The 19,397-nt window shown below is 38.0% G+C and overlaps 1 protein-coding gene and 1 long non-coding RNA gene across 3 annotated transcripts; both read right to left on the reverse strand.

Annotated features, from left to right (window-relative positions):
- Window positions 1-3,325: 3,325 nt before the first annotated feature.
- LOC128869374 (uncharacterized) lies at window positions 3,326-4,147 on the reverse strand. The gene is made up of 3 exons (XR_008455267.1): window positions 4,036-4,147; window positions 3,867-3,969; window positions 3,326-3,607 (listed from the first exon to the last, which is right to left on the reverse strand). It is a non-coding gene; the product is annotated as an uncharacterized LOC128869374 (long non-coding RNA).
- Window positions 4,148-16,628: 12,481 nt separating this feature from the next.
- On the reverse strand, window positions 16,629-19,060 carry LOC128869187 (E3 SUMO-protein ligase ZBED1-like). Of its 2 annotated transcripts, XM_054111698.1 has the most exons (4): window positions 18,955-19,060; window positions 18,799-18,861; window positions 17,007-18,604; window positions 16,629-16,952 (listed from the first exon to the last, which is right to left on the reverse strand). In XM_054111698.1, exons 1-3 carry the CDS (start codon window positions 19,013-19,015, stop codon window positions 18,345-18,347), a joined length of 384 nt encoding a protein of 127 aa, XP_053967673.1. In that variant the 5' UTR covers window positions 19,016-19,060; the 3' UTR covers window positions 16,629-16,952; window positions 17,007-18,344. The 2 variants fall into 2 exon arrangements, with proteins under 2 accessions (XP_053967673.1, XP_053967672.1); XM_054111697.1 differs by lacking the exons at window positions 18,799-18,861; window positions 18,955-19,060 and having other exon boundaries at window positions 17,007-18,348.
- Between the last annotated feature and the right edge of the window lie 337 nt (window positions 19,061-19,397).

Raw genomic sequence — 19,397 nt, forward strand, 5'->3', positions numbered from 1 at the left:
CCGTATTTCCTCTTTATTTTGCTCCATGTTTGCGGCGCTATAACACACGAACAACTAAAAGCAAACAACAATTAATCAAACACGTGTTATCACGTGAAAAGAGCTTTCCAAAAAGCTCTAGCGTGAACCGATGCGATGAATACAACTAAAACTACGCGCTTGCAAAGACAAGCTTGCGGAAATACCGCAAGACTTTTTTGACAACCTTATATATTAAGATGTGCTTTTGCCATTATGCATGCTCTTTTAGTACCTTCACAATTGGTCTTGTATACTTTATACCCTGATGTCCTCAGACCGCAGATTTCGCCATTCCGTACCCAGGGTTCCTGGATGAGGACTACGTCCGGCTGATCTTCTGCCAGACGCTCCAGGAGGGCAAGGCAGGCTTCTTTACAGTGATGAAGGTTTATCTGTAGAAGATGCATCAGCTGTTAGCGTTATGTCTGGGTCTTCTTTGCTTTCGCATAAAAGTTCCCTTTCGGAATACTTACGCTCTTGTGTGTAATACTTACCCTCCCGTTCGAAGTACAGCCTCCCTAAGCCCATTTCTGAGCCTGAAGAGGCGTATTCTTCTTCGGTGGGCCGGTCGTCTTCGCTCATTGGCTCGGTTTCGCTCAAGGGTTCTAGTTCGCCCATGGGCCTTTCACCTTCCTTAGTGGCGAGGAACTCAATTGCATCCGTGTCGGTTTTATAAATGTGAAGCTTCACCTTTACAAAACCGTATCTCAGTTGCCCATCGCATTTCGCTAATGGTTCGATTGAGTTCTCTGTGAGGAGCAGGGGAGCCTGCATGGTGGCACGCTTCTGCTCTTTCGATTCTTCCGCGCTATTTTTGTTGGTAAGAGTTTTGACATACCTCCATTCCTGCGTTGGGATGTCCGGATTGCAGACCCGAATGAGCTTCATAATCTCTTCCAGGTCTTCGACGGTTGAAGGTAACCAAACCCTTGCTCGCGGCCTGGACGGAATATCCTTCCTGTCCACGACCACTAGCTTGGCATTTGGGTACACTTTGCCGACTTTGGAGATGGCCTCTTTATACAGTTGAACCGATCTCTCATCGTCGCATGCTATAATTTTTATCTGGCCTTGGTGCCAGCCTAAGTCTTCGCACGCAGGCGGGGGGCCGGGGGTCTCCAGAATAACCTTCAGTGCCACTTTCGTTAGCTCGGCCTCGATCCATTTCCACTGGGCCTTGGGGATCATACCTTCCGGGTGGTTCTCGTCCAGGGCTCCTATGATAAGGCGGTCTTTTGCAACCTTCGCAAATGATCTTCTGGGCGTCACGCCCATAGATTTGTGCCTTTTTGCGTTTGGCGTATTCTCCTCCAAGGACCGCTGTCGTTTTGGAGCCGATTGTGTTGGTTTGAAGTCGGGGTTGAAATCAGGAATAATCGCTTTCGCTCTTTCAATCGCCTCTTTCAACTCCTGTGATATTTCACCTTCCTTTGGGTGAGTTTCGTGCACCCTCCTTAGGAGCCTAGCTGCGTTTCTGCGATCTTGGTAGCTCGCTTTCACTGGGTCTACCACCCTCACAAGCGGCCATCCTTCGGTACCGGAGCTAGCAGTAGCATTGCTTCCGGTCGGGATCGTTTTTGGGGGCTGAATCGCAGTTGACTGCCGGGCTAGTGTCCCCCTACTTGTACTTGGGCCTGTGACCAGTTCTGAGTGTGTGTCAGCTGTCCTCGCTTTCGCTGAGGCTGTCGCTATATGTTTCAATCGACTTATTAAGCCGATGGATGGCGTTTTCTTTGAGCTCGGTGCGACCGTTGCTCTTGTTGCGGAACTGTTTGTTCCTGTTGGTCTATTAGAAGGAGGACCGATCTCCTTTTTTTATTTATTTTTTGATAGTCTCTTTGCATTTTGGACCCACGAGTGTCGGAGAAAGGATGTCCGCCCGTGCATAGCTCCGAACTACACGGGTAAGGCTAGTTATTACGGAGGGCGCCAGTTTTCCGTAAGCTCCGTTCGAGACTTGGTTATATATTAGAAGGGCCCCAAGCCTGACAGATTCTCGGCACGGGTAGCATCACACCTTAATCCAGTCGACCACGTTAAAGGTACTTTGAGTAGTGCTGTACTATTGAGGAGTATCGAACCCTACCCATAGCACCCTTAACTTAGCTAAGTACCTCCTGAAAATGGGAAAACTGTGGTACTTATTACCAGCTGGCACCCTCGGGAAGGGTTCAGTGGAGGATTTTCGCCATAAACGGTCAAGAAATTATGAATCACGTTTTGCTAACAGAAATGCATGATCAATTGCTACTTTTAGTTAGAACAATAAATGCAGCCAAGAATAATGAATACTTAACCGAATCGGTAGATCTAGATGAAGTTAGAGAAATAGTTCGTCATGATATAAACTCTGTACCAATTATTAATGTATTAGAATATTCCATCATCTAAATTGCAAGAACTAACGAACTATTAATTACAATTTACAAATACCCAGTTATACGTAAATTTTGCAAGTTATTGAAATTCACGACTCTCAACATTGGGCATGGTAAGATATCAACAGACGATAACATCGCACTCTGTGACAAAGAATATATCAGAATAAGAAATTGCAAAAATTATTTAAGCAAACTGTAAGCAATATCATAAAAATATAGATAAAGCATTAGAACAAAGACATTTTGTTATCTATAAATGTAAAACCATGTACTTTATGAATACCCTACCTTAATATTAAGAACAAAGATAATATTTTAGCATAGTCTTCATATATTTAAGTTTATTTTAAACAAAAGTAAACGCATACGCGTTGAAAAAAACATATATATTTTTCTCTGACCAAAAGTGAAAACTTTTAATTTGCACGGGTTTTATTCTTCACATCAGTAACTTGTCCCAACAGCTCGAATTTTTTCACCAATTTCTGTATTGTGACCCGTTAAGGTGCTTCACAAATGTTCAAGTTTTACGAACCGTCTCTGCCAAATTTTCACCATTTTCATAGTGAATTTTAATAATCAAATATCAAAAAATGGCAGCTTCAGAAGCGACATCTACCGAAATAGCGGGCTATTCAAAATAACACCCTTTACATTCAATATACCTGTATGCAGTGTATCCATTGTACGGATCCATAAGTAAAAACACTCTGAGCCAGTTGTAAAAAAATGCCTACAGCTTAGATCATCATGGAATCCAAAAGGCTCTTTTATGTAACATGGTTGCATAAGAAATGATTAAATTTCAGAAAAAATCGTATGAAAAAGTCTAAAAAATATTGTACAAATTTAGATATTTCTCAATAAAAAAGCATTATTACAGAAAAATATTTTTTATTGTAAATTTTTGAAGTCAGTGATATTATTATTAATTTTTTTCTATATTCTATTTTTTTGTAATGTTACCAAATTTTAATATTGCATAGCAACCCTGCTAATGTCCTCAAACCAAAAGACCAAGTACTCAGCCTATTATACACCTAGGTGCCTGTCAAAAAATAGAAAGAGGAAGGGTGTTTACTTGTATTTTGCAGAATGAGTATATGAATGCTATATACATGTATTTTTGTACTTGTGTGATATGTATGTTTTTTAGCCTCTTAAGCCTTTGAATTTGCTGGTAAAAGAAACTGCTGCAGCTGCTCCTTAAATAGAAAGAGGTTAGTATTATAGGTATAAGAAAAGTGTGCAGCTATCAAATCGTATTATTTTGCAATTTTCCATTTCTTTGACTTTTTCGAATTTCCCACCACGAAAACTTTGAAGTTATATTGGTTTGAAGTCTTCAAAACTTCACTTATAAGTTAATTTTTTTTAGCATAGCTTACTAGGTACATAGTTGAATTATTACTCCCTATTGACATTGCACAGGCTCTCTACTATTTCTGATCATTTTTAACTTACCATGTTTTTTTAAGGCTGAATTAAAAATGTGTCAAAATATAGCCAATGTATGAAAATTTTAAATTCCTGAATGTACGGCCCATATATGTAAGGTCTTGTAAGCCTAAATAAATAAATAATTAAAAAATAAATACATCACTTGTTTTGAAGTTTCGCACTTTTTGCATACATTGCTCTCTGAGACTGGAAAATTAGCTACTGGAAAGATACTGGATAATTCTTACTGGTAAAGCACGTAACAGTGGGGTGGCGCCCGCGGTGGCCGAATTGATTCGTGCGTGATTACCATTCGGAAGCGCGTAGGTTCGAACGCAACAAAAGGTTTTTCTAATAGCGGTCGCCCCTCAGCAGGCAATAGCAAATAAAAAAAAACAATTTGCCGTTCGGAGTCGGCTTAAAACTGTAGATCCCTCCATTTGTGGACCAACATCAAGACGCGCACCACAAATAGGAGGAGCAGCTCGGCCAAACATCCAATAAAGAGTGCAAGCGCTTTGCATGTATACATATGTATATAAAGAACGTGCGTTCAACTAATGTAGGAGCATTTGGAGTTACTGTTGTTGTTATTGTAATAACGTAAAACATTCCAATTTTGGGAAATCCCACTGGAGTAACAATCCTTTGCCGGATATAAATCCGGGTCGAACCGATTGTCGTGAGTGCGAGTGTATTGTTCCGCATATAAATTCCATACCTAGATTTTCCATTACAATAAAACATTCTATTGTTCTATTCAAATAAAAACACTATTTTTTTTTGTTTTTAAAATAAGCGGCCTTAATGGGATACAATATATATCATATATGAAAAAGAACAAGGTACGAATAAATGGCGTAGCGGCTGAATATTTAGACTTGGGCTTGCGCGTCCATCGATGCTTTCTTTGGAATCACCAGCACATATGAAAAAAATTTCTCACGTTACTGAATACTCTTTTGCTTTTGTGAAGTGCGCTTGCCCAGATGATTCGTATTCTGCTCTGTTCCCTTTTCTCATTTCTCCGCTTTCGCGTCCATATATGTTTTTGTTGTTTTCAGTGAACTCTTTGATAAATTTTTGGATTCGGCGTATTGCGAATCGAATAAAAGAGGAAACATTGGAATATTTATTTGGCTATCTATAGATATGACATAGAAAGGAGCGTGCCATATCTAATATTTCAGTGTTTAATTTGCTTGCTCTCCTAACGGAAGACTAACCAACGAACCCCACTTAGTCAAACACGAGAACTACTACATACCGCCGACGTGGTTGTCGATAATACACACCTTTAGTGTTCTATTTCTCGAATAACCAAGACAAAATCTATATTAGTGGCTATAAAGAACAATACTTTGAAGAAGCCAGGAAAGCGTTGTCGGAATAAATAGTCAACAAAATATGTAAACGCAAGTGCGCCCAGATGAATGCAGATACAAATTTCGTGTTGGAGAAAAGTGTAGTTAATAAAAGTTAAAGAAAAGTAAATTATATGTTTCACCACAGAAAAAAATTTTTAAAACCAATTACATACTACATGTGCAGGTATACATGTAATTATTTGGACATTCAAAGCGTATTTTTCAAGCCAGCTTTTAGAGAAAAATGAAATATAAAAGTGCCAGAATGCGCAAGTGAAAATTGCATCGATCTATTGAAACGTTGGAGTTTTAAGGCAACCATTTGAAAGAAACAGGCAAATTTTTTTACAAACAAGGAAAGAGGTAAAATATTCATATACATATACATATATAAAATGCTCGCTTGTTTCAATTAGATTGATTTTTAAATGATAAATGAGTGGTTGAACGATAAAAATGTGGAAGAGAATGCTCGCAATTTTAGAATTTTTTTCGTTTAAATTTATTAAAGCATGGGAATTTAATATGAAAAGCAATGCCATAAGAAAAGAAAACGGCATATCTGAAGGCGAATAGAGATGGATAGCGCAGCTGAGAAAAGAGAAAGGCAGAGAATAAATAATGAGGGGTGGATGACAACAAGGTAAAATTTTTTAATGAGCAAACAATTTGAAGGGGTTGCTGCTTGGTCTAGTATGTATTATAGATTCGTTGCAGTTTGTTGAGTTAACAGATTCATAATCTGTTTGTTAAAGTCTCAGAGCGAGAATAAATGAATTAATAGCCATTTCATAAAAGTAATTAGAACAAGTTGCAAAATTTTTAAACACATTCATATCAACGCACGTAAGTATATACATACATAGATGCTACACGAGTGAAAATGTATTCTGTGTTAATTTGATAAAAAAACCTAATAAAGCCATTGAAATTAAAAAAAAAATAAGAAATGTTTCCTTCCACTTGATATTTCGAGGACAAAAAAGAAAAAACAAAACAAAAAACCAAGAAGTGTTGAAATGCTTTAGTTTCATATTATTGAATGTATATCGAAGTCTAAGGTAGCAGACATGAGTTGGCCCATCATTTCCATTTTACTTTATTTTATGCATTTAGTACCATGCGCAATGCACACATACCTACATATGTATATACAGGTTAGGTTGCACATGCAACAGTTGTTGGCTATTTATATTGATTTTTTTTTTGTCGATTAAAACACTAGATACTTGTTTGACTGCATATTTAGTGGGGAAACCTGGGAAGCTCCGTTGGTATGTAGAGTTTTACAATTCCGATCAATTAAAAAAACGCTCCATCTTTGTATATAAAAATTATATGTACATATATTCAAAATCAGTGCATTTATTCATGTGATTTTTGAGGACGTACGTTTTTTCTCAAGTAAAACACAAAAAAATCAAAGAAATTTCCATCTTTTAGGTTTTGCATGCTATATAGTGTATATTAGCTGTTAACCAGTGTATTTTACCTAATAAGTAAAATAATAACTAGTGAGAAGTTTACACACCCATATGTACTTATATGTATATACATAGAAGCGTAAAGTACATAACTGGCGCGTACATTCATTATATGCTAAACAGGGGACAGCGGGTTACGGGCTGACGGATTCCCGCTGTCAAAATTAGAACACATTTAATCGCACGTAATTTTTTTTCCGTCGGTATTTTTTATGGCGGGAAAATACCCAAACGGACAGAACTATTCACACAACCACAAATTTTTCATTCGATAAGCCGTACCTTGAGAAAAAATTAATGTAATTAAAAATGTAGGAACTAACATAAACTTCACAAAACCTTACTCCATGAATGAAACATTAACAAAAATCACAGAATCCTTCATATTTTTAAGGGACAATTGCCGAGTTCATCAGGCAAATTCGATGGGATTCAAGTCTGGAGACTGTGGTGGTGTTGAAAAAATGTGGAGCAAAAAATGTATGATCCTACGTTTCGTATCACTATATTGTTGAAAATAAAATTTATTCTCAATACACAATTTTTGCGCCCATACAAGTTTACATTTAAAATATTACGGTAAAGTAATTTATCCATAAAACCATTACTAAATACAATATTACCCACACCTGCCACTGACATACATCCCCCTGCCATTACACCATCACCACCATGATTCTCTGTACTTACTGTATTGCCTTTATTGAATTCGGTAATCGGGTTTCTCCCGACTCGAATACTTCCACCCGATTAAAAAATGTTGAATTCACTCTCGTCGCTAAAAATAACGTTGCTCCAGAAATCAAGTGGTTTATTTTTATATTTCTTAGTGATCTCTATTCTTTTATTTTTTATTGATTTTGCTGATTAGTGGTTTCCTTCGAGCCATTCGCGAGCTATACCCGGCACGTTTCAAGACACTGCGAACTGTTTTCAGATGGACTTCTTTATTAATATCTTCAGGAACTTCTGCTACCGCTTGCGTTGATATAATTTTTGGATTCTTTTTTATTTGTTTTATTATATGGCGGCCGCCGATGCCGAATGGGTTGGTGCTTTACTACGATTCGGAATTCAGAGAGAACAATGGTTCAAATCTCGGTGAAATACCAAAATGAAGAAAAAGTTTTTTCTAATAGCGGTCGTCCCTCGGCAGGCAATGGCAAACTTCCGAGTGTATTTCTGCCATGAAAAAGCTCCTCATAAAAAACATTTGCCGTTCGGAGTCGGGTTGAAACTGTAGGTCCCTCCATTTGTGGAACAACCTTTCACCGATTTCTGCACATGATTTGCTCTTATTATGCATATGTAAAATTATTTTTCTTTCATGTTGTTGTTCCTGCTTGTTTCCGACCCATGCTGTATTAATAACGCGAAAGCAAAACTTGAAATCACCAAATAAGTTGAGTTTAGAATGATCGTATTCATAACGGGACTTATTCATAACGGGACTTACTTACTTTGTTAGAAAAATGAAATCAGTTAAAGTTTAAATTTCATACTTTGTGTGAATAATTTTGTCCCTTAAAAATATGGAGAATCGTATGATTTTCGTTAATATTTTATTTATGGAGTAAAGTTTTCTTAAGTTTATGTTAGTTTTAAATAAACAAATATTTTAGTATTTTTGTTAGAATAACATTTTTAAGTACATTAATTTTCTCCCAAGATACAGCTTCTTAAACTCAAAACTAGTTGTTGTTTGAATAATTTTGTCCGTGTGTGTAATTTTCCGACAGTAATAGATCAGCTGTTCCCGCCGGTCAAACTGTTAGCTGCTGTCCGCTACAATTCTGTTTCGGGCGGTAGTGTGTATTGGGCTCAACTTCTCCTCCAATTTGTCGTATTCATCTTGCAATTTTTACTGGGTTCAATTTCGAAATCGAAAATCAAGTGGGCAAAATTTCATCTACATATATATACCTGATCTTGCCATAAATTCTGTGATGAATTTTACAATGCATACTTCTTCTTCTTAATTGGCGCGATAACCGCTTACGCGATTTTGGCCGAGCTTAACAAAGCGCGCCAGTCGTTTCTTTCTCGTGCTAACCGGCGCCAATTGGACACACCAAGTGAAGCCAAGTCCTTCTCCACCTGATCTTTCCAACGCTGAGGAGGCCCTCCTCTTCCTCTGCTACCACCAGCTGGTACCGCATCGAATGATTTCAAAGCCGGAGCGTTTGTATCCATTCGGACGACATGACCCAGCCAACGAAGCCGCTGGATCTTTATTCGCTGCGCTATGTCTATGTCGCCGTAAAGCTCATACAGCTCATCGTTCCATCGCCTGCGATATTCGCCGTTGCCAACGTGCAAAGGTCCAAAAATCTTACGCAGAATCTTTCTCTCAAACACTCCAAGCGTCGCTTCATCGGATGTTGTCATCGTCCAAGCTTCTGCGCCATACGTCAGGACGAGCATGATGAGAGTCTTGTAGAGTGTAAGTTTTGTTCGTCGAGAGAGGACTTTACTGCTCAGTTGCCTACTTAGTCCAAAGTAGCACTTGTTGGCAAGAGAGATTCTGCGTTGGATTTCAAGGCTGACATTGTTATCGGTGTTAATGCTCGTTCCTAAATACGTGAAGTCGTGAACCTCAAAATTATAACTGTCAACATTGACGTGGGTGCCGATACGCGAGTGAGCCGACTGTTTGTTTGATGACAGGATGTACGTCGTTTTGTCCTCGATCACCATCAGACCCATTCGCTTTGCCTCTTTATCCAGTTTGGAGAAGGCAGAACTAACAGCGCGGTTGTTAAGGCCGATGATGTCGATATCATCGGCATACGCCAGCAATTGTACGCTTTTATAAAATATTGTGCCTGAGAGATTAAGTTCTGCGGCTCTTACGATGCTCTCCAACATCAGGTTAAAAAAGTCACACGACAGCGAGTCACCCTGTCTGAAACCTCGTTTGGTATCAAACGGCTCGGAGAGGTCCTTCCCAATTCTGACGGCGCTTCTGGTGTTGAGCAACGTCATCTTACATAGCCGTATTAGTTTTGCGGGGATACCAAATTCAGACATCGCGGCATACAAGTAACTCCTTTCCGTACTGTCGAATGCAGCTTTGAAGTCGACGAAAAGATGGTGTGCGTCGATTCTCCTTTCATGGGTCTTTTCCAAGATTTGGCGTATTGTGAATATTTGGTCGATGGTAGACTTTCCAGGTCTGAAGCCACACTGATAAGGTCCAATCAGTTGGTTGACGGTGGGCTTCAGCCTTTCACACAATACGCTCGCAAGAACCTTATAGGCGTTATTTAGAAGACTAATCCCGTGGTAATTGGCACAGATTGCAGGATCGCCCTTCTTATGGATTGGGCAGAGCACACTTAAATTCCAATCGGCAGGCATGCTTTCATCCGACCATATTTTGCATAGGAGCTGATGCATGCACCTTACCAGCTCCTCGCCGCCATGTTTGAATAGCTCAGCCGGCAGTCCGTCGGCGCCCGCGGCTTTGTTGTACTTTAGCCGTGATATTGCTATTCTCACCTCGTCATGGTCGGGTAACGGAACGATAATTCCGTCGTCAACGATTGGGGTATCGGGATCTTCACTTTCTCTATGGCATGCGCAGCTGTCACTGTTTAACAGGTGCGAGAAGTGTTCCCTCCATAATTTAAGATTGCTCTGTACGTCAGTCACCAGATCACCGTCTTTGTTCTTACAGGAAAACGCCCCGGTCTTAAAACCTTCTGTAAGCCGCCGAACTTTCTGGTAGAATTTTCGGGCGTTGTTCCTATTGGCCAGCATCCCAGCATCCCAAGCTCCTCGCACTCACGTATTTCGGCCTCTCGTTTCTTCTGTCGGATAATACGTCTCTCTTCCTTTTTCAGCTCTCTGTAGCGATCCCACATGGCTCGCGTTGCGCCCGATCGCAGCGTGGCTCTATAGGCGGCATCTTTTCTTCCGGCGGCAGCATGACATTCCTCGTCGTACCAATTGTTTTTTCGGGCTCGCCGGAATCCAACTTCTTTTCTCCGCGGCGGTACGTAGGGAACGAGAAATGTTGCTCCATTGCTCGCGCATGCCGGTGTGTTGGGCAGTGCTCTCCGAGAGCAGGAGTGAGAGTCGAGTGGCGAATCTTCTGGCTGTCTGTTGTGATTGCAGCTTTTCGATGTCGAACATTCTTTGCGTAGTTAGATGGACGCTTTTCGCTGCACAGAGGCGTGTGCGCAGTTTGGCTGCAACAAGGTAATGATCCGAGTCGATGTTGGCTCCTCGGATCGTACGTACATCTAATACACTAGAAGCGTGTCTTCCATCTATCACAACATGATCGATCTGGTTTCGCGTTTTTCGATCAGGGGACAGCCAGGTAGCTTGGTGTATCTTTTTATGCTGGAATCTGGTGCTGCAGACTACCATGTTTCGGGCTCCGGCGAAGTCGATCAGCCTCTGTCCGTTACCGGATGTTTCGTTGTGCAGGCTGAATTTTCCGACTGTGGGACCAAAAATTCCCTCCTTGCCCACCCTGGCGTTGAAGTCGCCAAGCACGATTTTTATGTCGTGGCGGGGGCAGCGCTCGTAGGAACGTTCCAAGCGCTCATAGAAAGAATCCTTGGTCGCATCGTCCTTCTCTTCCGTCGGGGCGTGGGCGCAAATTAGCGATATGTTAAAAAATCGCGCTTTGATGCGGATTATTGCGAGACGCTCGTCCACCGGAGTGAACGACAGTACTTGGTGACGAAGTCTCTCTCCCACAACAAATCCGACACCGAATTTGAGCTCCTTTACATGGCAGCTGTAGTAGACATCGCAAGGTCCTAGGTTTTTCTTACCTTGCCCCGTCCATCGCATCTCTTGGATGGCAGTGATGTCAGCCTTTACTCTCACGAGGACATCAACCAGCCGGGCAGAGGCACCTTCCCCATTAAGGGACCGGACATTCCAGGTGCATGCCCTCAAATCGTATTCCTTATTTCGTTTGCAGGGGTCGTCATCAGTGTTGGAAGTTCTCATCCGAGGCTTTTTTAATATTTTCATTGGGGGGGATTTTTAAGTGGCGGCTCCCAAACCCAGCGCACAACCAGCTATGCTGGGATGCTTCGCCTTCTCACGTTAGCTCACTCCCGAACGGGTGTTCGGAAGCTAACCAGAGGATACGTGGGCTAATCCCGGCCGTTGTGAGCTGCTTGAACCATATGTATATTAGAAGAATCGTCCTGGCCACTCCCAAGTGAATGGCGATCAGTAACTTTCCCCACTTGCGTGGACTTCTACACATGGAACCATCCTCCATCATCATCAAATCATACTCAGTTTCGTGGCAAATTCAGCTTGTTAACAATGGAGTGTGGAACTAAGGAAAATCATATTGCAAATATTGCATTATATGAGTGTGGTAGAAGAATAAGGGAGATTTACGAATTGCTGAAAAAACTATTGTATATTTCGAGAATGTTTGTTTACCGCGCGATCAATCGTTTTTCCCGAGCGTTTGAATTGACAAAAAAAAAGAAGTGGTCGTTCTAGCGTTGTTCGAACCAGTACAACCATTTAAACCGTTCGAGAAACAATTCGCAGAAATCTGCTTAGAAAGCAGAAAATCATGTCCAGGGAGATGAATGCATCGACAAGATTCATGTTAAGACTAATTAGAGATGATCTCCACATGAAAACCTTCCGTCGCTCAACTGGTCATCTTTTGACTAATGAGAAAATCTTTTCATAGATGAGAAAATTTTCACTTCTGGAGAAGTTTTTAAGGCTCGGATTTGCTATAATGTAACATGGGGCAATTTTAGGCAAACTATAATGACTTATTTAATGAAACATGGTAGAGATATTAAATAGTGGTTCAGGAACAACCTTTATAACTCCCAATTATTCCGGAAACAATAGTTTGGTAATTATTTGCCTTCAAAGTGCTCTCGGGAACTTCAGGCTAGTTTGGAATATTACAATATAATACATTTTTTTACACTTCACTTAAATTCACTAAATATACACTCATGCGCGTGTTTTTACTTATTTTTATACTTGTATTCGAAATATTTCAATGAAAATTAAATGCAAATGCATTTACTCATATCATCACTTTCCAATTTTAAACGCGATACAGAATTCATTGGAATTGACAACAATATAGTGTTGCCGGATGCATGCGAATGAAAATAAAAATATGAAGAAAAATTAAGTATTAATGATGGGGATGGAGGTTATTGTACCCACGTTTTACACACAGGCATATGACGTTTTAATTTTGGGTTCTATGGTTTTACCGCGGAAAGGTGTTCTACGCAAAAATACTGTGGATTGCGTAGCATGTTCCCTTATACTAAATTTTCCAGTTTTTAATAAGCAAAACGACAAAATCTATGCTGAAACTTCTAAAGACACAAAAAGTGTTGTTCCAATGATTCATCATAACCACTTTCCAGCCCCCGTAATAATTTCGTGGGGAGTGTCTTGTAGAAGTGTTACATCTCTTCATTTCTGCGAAAAAGGGGCTAAGACCGTTTAGCTGTGCAAAATTAAATTAAAATTAGAAAACCATGATATTCAAACCAAAACTAGTCGGCAATTCACTAGTAAGCATAAATTTAAAAAAAAAAATGGAGTTTAACACATTAACGACCACAAATTAAAATTAAATCTTTTACCCTTTTGCAACAATTAATGTAAAAGTGACAGTTCATTTATTTTTTTAATTATAGAAAACATAATTAATTACTTAAATCTAATTAATTTTATAGATTTCATTTAAATATAAAATCTTCGCTTTGATTAATTTTATCGTATTGGTTGTTAAGATTAAATTCTTCGCAACATAAAAATCAATTACTTCTGAAGAAAGCGTGGAAGGTTTGCGCTGTTGTAAGCTTCTATATAAGAATAGTGTGGAAATTAATGGATTTGAAGTATCGACAACCCTATTAAATACGTCTAACAGACCGTGCCCTTTTCTTCCATTACTGCTTGAAAAACTTCTTTTTGCATCTCAACAATTCTTTCAGCCGTATGCTCTAAAATAGATTGCAACGAAACTTTTACAAGGGTATCATTTGCTTCTACACTCTGACGTCGGCATTTGAATTTAGCGGCTGTAATTTTAGAATAGTGTGGATAAATGTCGCAGTTTCTTTACTTATTTTCGTAGCGTAGTGCGTTGTACTGCTCTTTTGAAAAATGATTTTCAGGAAGGAAAGCTAAAACCTTATCTGCAGAAAATTGAATTGGCGATTTGGTAGGTTGAATACACATTTTGGGGGGCCTTGTTGGGATTTCCGAAATTTCTTTCAGAATTGCAACCAAATCGGTATCTCCTTGCGTAGGAGCCGATGTTGCTGCTGCACGAACAAGAAGATTAGTATCAGCTTTCTCAGTTAAAAGGTCTGTGGCTTCTTTTCTTTTACCAAATTCTGATTTTTCGCTGAATGGTACACGCGGACGACCAACAATGGTACTAGTTGGTTTATTGGGAATGCTTTTTACCACCAACTTTAACTCCGAATTTAGCGACACATGATTTTGATCCTTAAAGGCGTTATCTTTCTGAGACATTTTTTCCACTTTTGCGTTAATTTTACAGTAAAAAATGTATTTTTTGCATTAAATCCTTCTTCATTTGATCAAAAATATTAATGTCCTTAATTTTTCCAAGAACATGATGAAAAACGGCATCAATTTTTTTTTGGGAACGTTCTTTTCGCCATGTTTCAAACATATAGTTTTTTTTTGTAAAATCGCAATTTGAAATACATTGTCCATTACTCATTAAATAACGTTCCATCAATTTTTCTACTTTGAAAGAGGTCAAATGGGGTCAAAAATTTATAGGGCTTCCAGAAAGTCAATGTGGAAGATAACCTGTATCACTTCCACGTTATGTAGGCTAATAAGTTATTTAAAAATATTTCAACATAAATATGAAGCGTTTTAATTAAATACATATGTATATGGTATTTACTTACACGTCTCTTTATTTTCCATTATACACTAATGAATTATTTTCAACACAATTCGTGAAATGCGGACTCAAAGTTTACAAAGCACTGCTGAACTCGCAAACAAATTTATATGAAAAATTAAGTCGATTGTCTTTGACGCGTACCTATGTAACGGTGTTTTGACGGTGTGAAAATAAAATCCACGCACCTTTGTTTTAAAGTATTTCTAATTAGAAAAGAACAACAATAAAACTAAAACGGTACTTTCATTCTTATCACTTTTGCACAGCAAAAACGGTCATTTGACCTAATGTGCAACGGAGAGCGTTCGATTTTCCAGCAAGATTCCGCTCCAGCCCATAGGGGAAAAAACCACCCAGCAGTGGCAAACAAACAATATTCCTCGGTTCATAGCCGCAGAAGATTGGCCATCTGGAAGTCCAGATCTGAATCCATTAAACTACAGTTTGTGGTTAGAATTGGAAACATGGCCTGTCGACGAACTCACAGAAATTTGGAGAGTCTCAAACAATCTTTGGTTCGAGCAGCGACGTCAATATCAATGGAAGCGGTGCGTGCTGCAATAGCTAATAGCATAATCGTTTGAAAGCTTGTGTAAAAGCAAATGGTAACCATTTCGAATGAAATTTTAAAATTTTTTTTAATATTTACATGATTAAATAAAATCAACTTCATAAAAATAAAAATAACTTGTAAAAGAACTTATGGTTGGACTAATATAAGAATAAAATTATGTTGAAAGAAAAACTAACTTCATTAAAAAAAGTATTATAATATCATACCCATACCAGACTTAACTTGTAACAGAACTTATGGATGGACTAAGTATTATATAAGCACAAAATTATGTGGAAAGAAAAAATGATAATATCTTCTCTTATTATCATATACAGTAGGTTCTGTTTTTATGCGGCTTTTTTTTATGCGGTTTTGAAATAGTGTGGTTTTTTTTTTAATTACAAAATGCATGTCGACCTATCGGGAATTGTACATATAAACAAGATTCTAAACCAGCTAAGCAAAAATTCATCACAGATTACATCAGAAATGCTAACCCTACAAGTATGGAACCGCCTGCATCACCATCCAGATCAGACGTGTACATTTCCTCAAGTGATGAAAGTGATTTTACGCCAAATCCTAAACGAACGCGCAACATGTGGGTATTGTCTGATTCTATTTCTGACTTAAATTTATTTTTCGATTCTGACGTTTCTTAAATAAAGATATATTTTTCAAAAATACAATATTTTGTTTATGCGATTTTATTTAATTATTTCAGATTCATGCGGTCTATGGAACGTATCTATAGTTATAATATGGGACTAGTGCCCTTTTTTACGCGATTTTATTACATTATTTCAGATTTATGCGGTTTTAGCACTTTTGAAACGTATCTATAGTTTTACTATAGAACTGGTAGCTTTTTTTATGCTGTTTTTTTTTATGCTGTTTCTTGCGGAACGTATCTACCGCATAAAAACAGAACCTATTGTATAGCATTTGGAATCATTCAATTTTTTTTCAATTATTGTGTTTATAAATGTATCCAAGCTTGTATACTGTAGCATAAGAAAATTACTAGCACAGCCGCTGGTTATGTTGCATTGTTGGTGTCAGAACCATAGATGACTAGATACAAAACCCTTGTAAAAATGTGCATTTTTTTTAACATTCGTCTGTAATCCCACACCGGAAGAAACATTGAATGTGTATTTTTTAAACGAAAATTGGGGATTTTTAGCTTCCACACCACCAGTGAAGTAAGTACATATTTAGTAGAGCTGGCAAAAGATCGATGTTTGTCCACATCGATGTTTCGATGTTTTTTATTTGAAAACATCGATTAATCGATTAAACATCGAAGTTAGTAAAAGAATTTTTTTTTTTTCATTTATTTAATATTGTCTTCATTATTCAACATATATATAAAAAAATAACAAAATAATGTTTTTCAAACAAACTTAAATTAACAGTATTTTGATTTTTTCAAAACAAATTAGATTACGAAAATATTATTACTTAACTTAACACTATTTAAAGCTTTTAAAAACAAATGAAATATCCAAAATATAATGATAACTTAACATAACAGTTTTGTGAGTTTTTCAAACAAATTAAATTATGAAAATATAATGACTCAACTTATCAGTTGTTTGAGATCCATTCATTTTTATTTAGGAAAACCAGCATATCCACATTTTTTGGCTTTAGTGAACTTCGTTTTTCACTCACTATTAAACCTGCTTTGCTGAACATACGCTCACTTTCAGTTGACGTAGCCGGTACGCAGAGATATTTTTTTGAGCTCATCTTCAATGGCTCATCAGTCGAGATCTGAAAAAAGTTTAGTATTAATTATAATGCTAGATTTTATATAGCATGAATTACCTTCCAGTAGTCTAAAGGGTTTAAACTAGAGTTTATATTTTCCATGTTGAAGTATTGACGAAGGGTCAAAATCGAATCAACTCGGGAATTACGAATTTTTTGAGTTTTGTTTTTTTCCAAAAAATTAAGAAGTGGAGTTTTATCGCATAGTGGTGTTGGCAGGCTAGATATATTTGGAGGGTGATTTTCTTTGTAAAGTGGCGAAAGTTCATTTTCTAAAAATTTTTCGGCTTCTATAGAGTTTGTATTTGAAAAAAAACCCTCCTTTTTAAAACGCGGATCCAGTAATGTCGACAAACGAGTCACAGTTCTTTTTTCATATGGCAGTAGTCTTTGCCGTATGCCTTCCATTAGCAAGTTGCATACGTTACGGCCATCATCAGTTTCTAGTCGATCTTTGATTTCACTCAAATTATGCAAAAGTCCGCTAACCAATGGTATAATTAGCGAAACTGTTACATTAGAGCTGGATGATGTTTGTACCGTCGCATCCTCGAATAGTGAAAGAACCTGCTTTAAATCTTCCAGAACAGATAGCTCATCAACTGATAGAGGTAGTATTGCTTTCGGAGTATCTAACAGGACTTTAGCAATAGCTGACTTTGTGGCCAAAATGCGCTCAATCATGTAGAAAGCACTATTCCACCTTGTAGGGCACTCCTGTTTTAGACTATATGGCTTCATTGGTTCCTGGGCTTGCTTAAATTTTGCATACGCTATTGAGCTGCTCTTGAAAAACGAAACTATGCTTTTGCACTTTCCCATAATTGTCTTAATATTTTCAAGGGAAAAACAGCTTTGGACAATTAAATTAATGCAATGAGCAAAGCAAGGCACGTTTCGCTTTTGTAGAATCTCACATGCTTTTACAACGTTCCTCGCGTTGTCTGTAACAATTGCGCTGACTTTGTCAATAACTTGCCATTCCACAAGGACTTCGCGCAAAGAATTTGCAATATTTTGCGACGTGTGGTTGGTTTCGTCAATGAGATTTTTGGTTGACAAAACAGCTGCTTTTAGCTCAAAGTTGTCATTGATGAAATGGCAAGTGACTGTCATATAACTTTCGTTAGCCCGTGACGTCCAGCAATCTGTTGTTATAGCGCAATAGTCCACTCGGTCCAGAATACAGTGTAATTTGTCTTTCATATTTGTGTAAAAGTCTTGCATGCATGTGTTTCTCAATTTGTTACGAGAAGGCAGCTCGTAGCGAGGATCCAATGTACTGACAAAATTACGAAATCCTTTGTTTTCAACAACTGAGAACGGTCGCATGTCGGAGCATATATAGTGCATTAGTGAGCTATCAAGACTCTTTTTCCTAGCGGAAGATGCTTCTTATTTTTTTTCAATGAAGGACAAAATAGACCCTGAAGATTTCGGAAGCTCGCTAACAGTTAATCCTGCATGCATCCGTTTCAGGTGTCCAGCCAAATTAGTGGTATTGCCACATGTTATATATGTTTTTCCACACTGAATGCATTTAGCTGAACTGCCATCCTTTGATTTGTTAAAAAATTGCCATACAGCTGACTGACCGTACCTTGTTCTTTTTGCTGGGTTTTCTTCTTCCACCTCCTTTGAGCTCGTCTTTGAAACTGCAAAAAAAAAAAACAAAAAATAATTTGTAGTATTATATATATGTATGTATGTACAAGTACTCTTATACACCTAGTCATCACTTTGCGTTGGGTATACGTTCCCAAAAAGTACGACTCAAAGCGACGTCTAGGTGTAGATATTTTGTATTAACAATACGCACTCAGCTACATACATAAAACGATAATCTTACCTTTGCCACTAGAACTTTCTACAAACCGCTCCATTTCAATCACTGCCTGCCAACACCAAAAGCCTAAAATTTAATAATTTTCATATTAAAATGGTATACTTAATCAGTTTTTTTAATGTAGAAAAGTTTTTTAATGCATAAAAGTTTCTTACTTACCACTTTCGTTCCACGTGCAATTACTAAGTGATGGTACAAAATTTGCGAAAACATCGAACATCGGTTTACGAACATCGATGTTTCATTTTCAAATTGAAACATCGATATAACATCGATATTCCGCCCAGCTCTAATATTTAGTGTGCGGTTGCCCACTCACCCGCATAAACCTACATATTGTATAATAAAAATAAGGCCAATCATTATAAACTACATAAATAAGCAAAAAATTCAAAAACTGATATTTAAATGAAAATTTCCAAAATTGAAATACAAAAGTAATCTATATATATAAAAAGAAGTTACATTTCCTTGGTAATCTTATAACTCAAGAACGGGCTCACCTATCCAAACCAAATTTTTAGGCTTTGTTTGGACTATTCAGTAGATGGTTTGTGTTTTGAAATTTTAAGAATCGGATACCAGGGTCTCGAGAAATAGGC

Source organism: Anastrepha ludens, chromosome X (genome assembly GCF_028408465.1).
Source record: "Anastrepha ludens isolate Willacy chromosome X, idAnaLude1.1, whole genome shotgun sequence".
NCBI lineage: Eukaryota > Metazoa > Arthropoda > Insecta > Diptera > Tephritidae > Anastrepha > Anastrepha ludens.

Coding starts and splice junctions, on each gene's coding strand:
- LOC128869187 (XM_054111697.1), bottom strand. CDS start 18,302: ATGCACTATATATGCTCCGACATGCGACCGTTCTCAGTTGTTGAAAAC. Junction 16,953..17,006: donor ACCCTTTAGACTACTGGAAG/GTAATTCATGCT, acceptor AACTTTTTTCAG/ATCTCGACTGATGAGCCATT.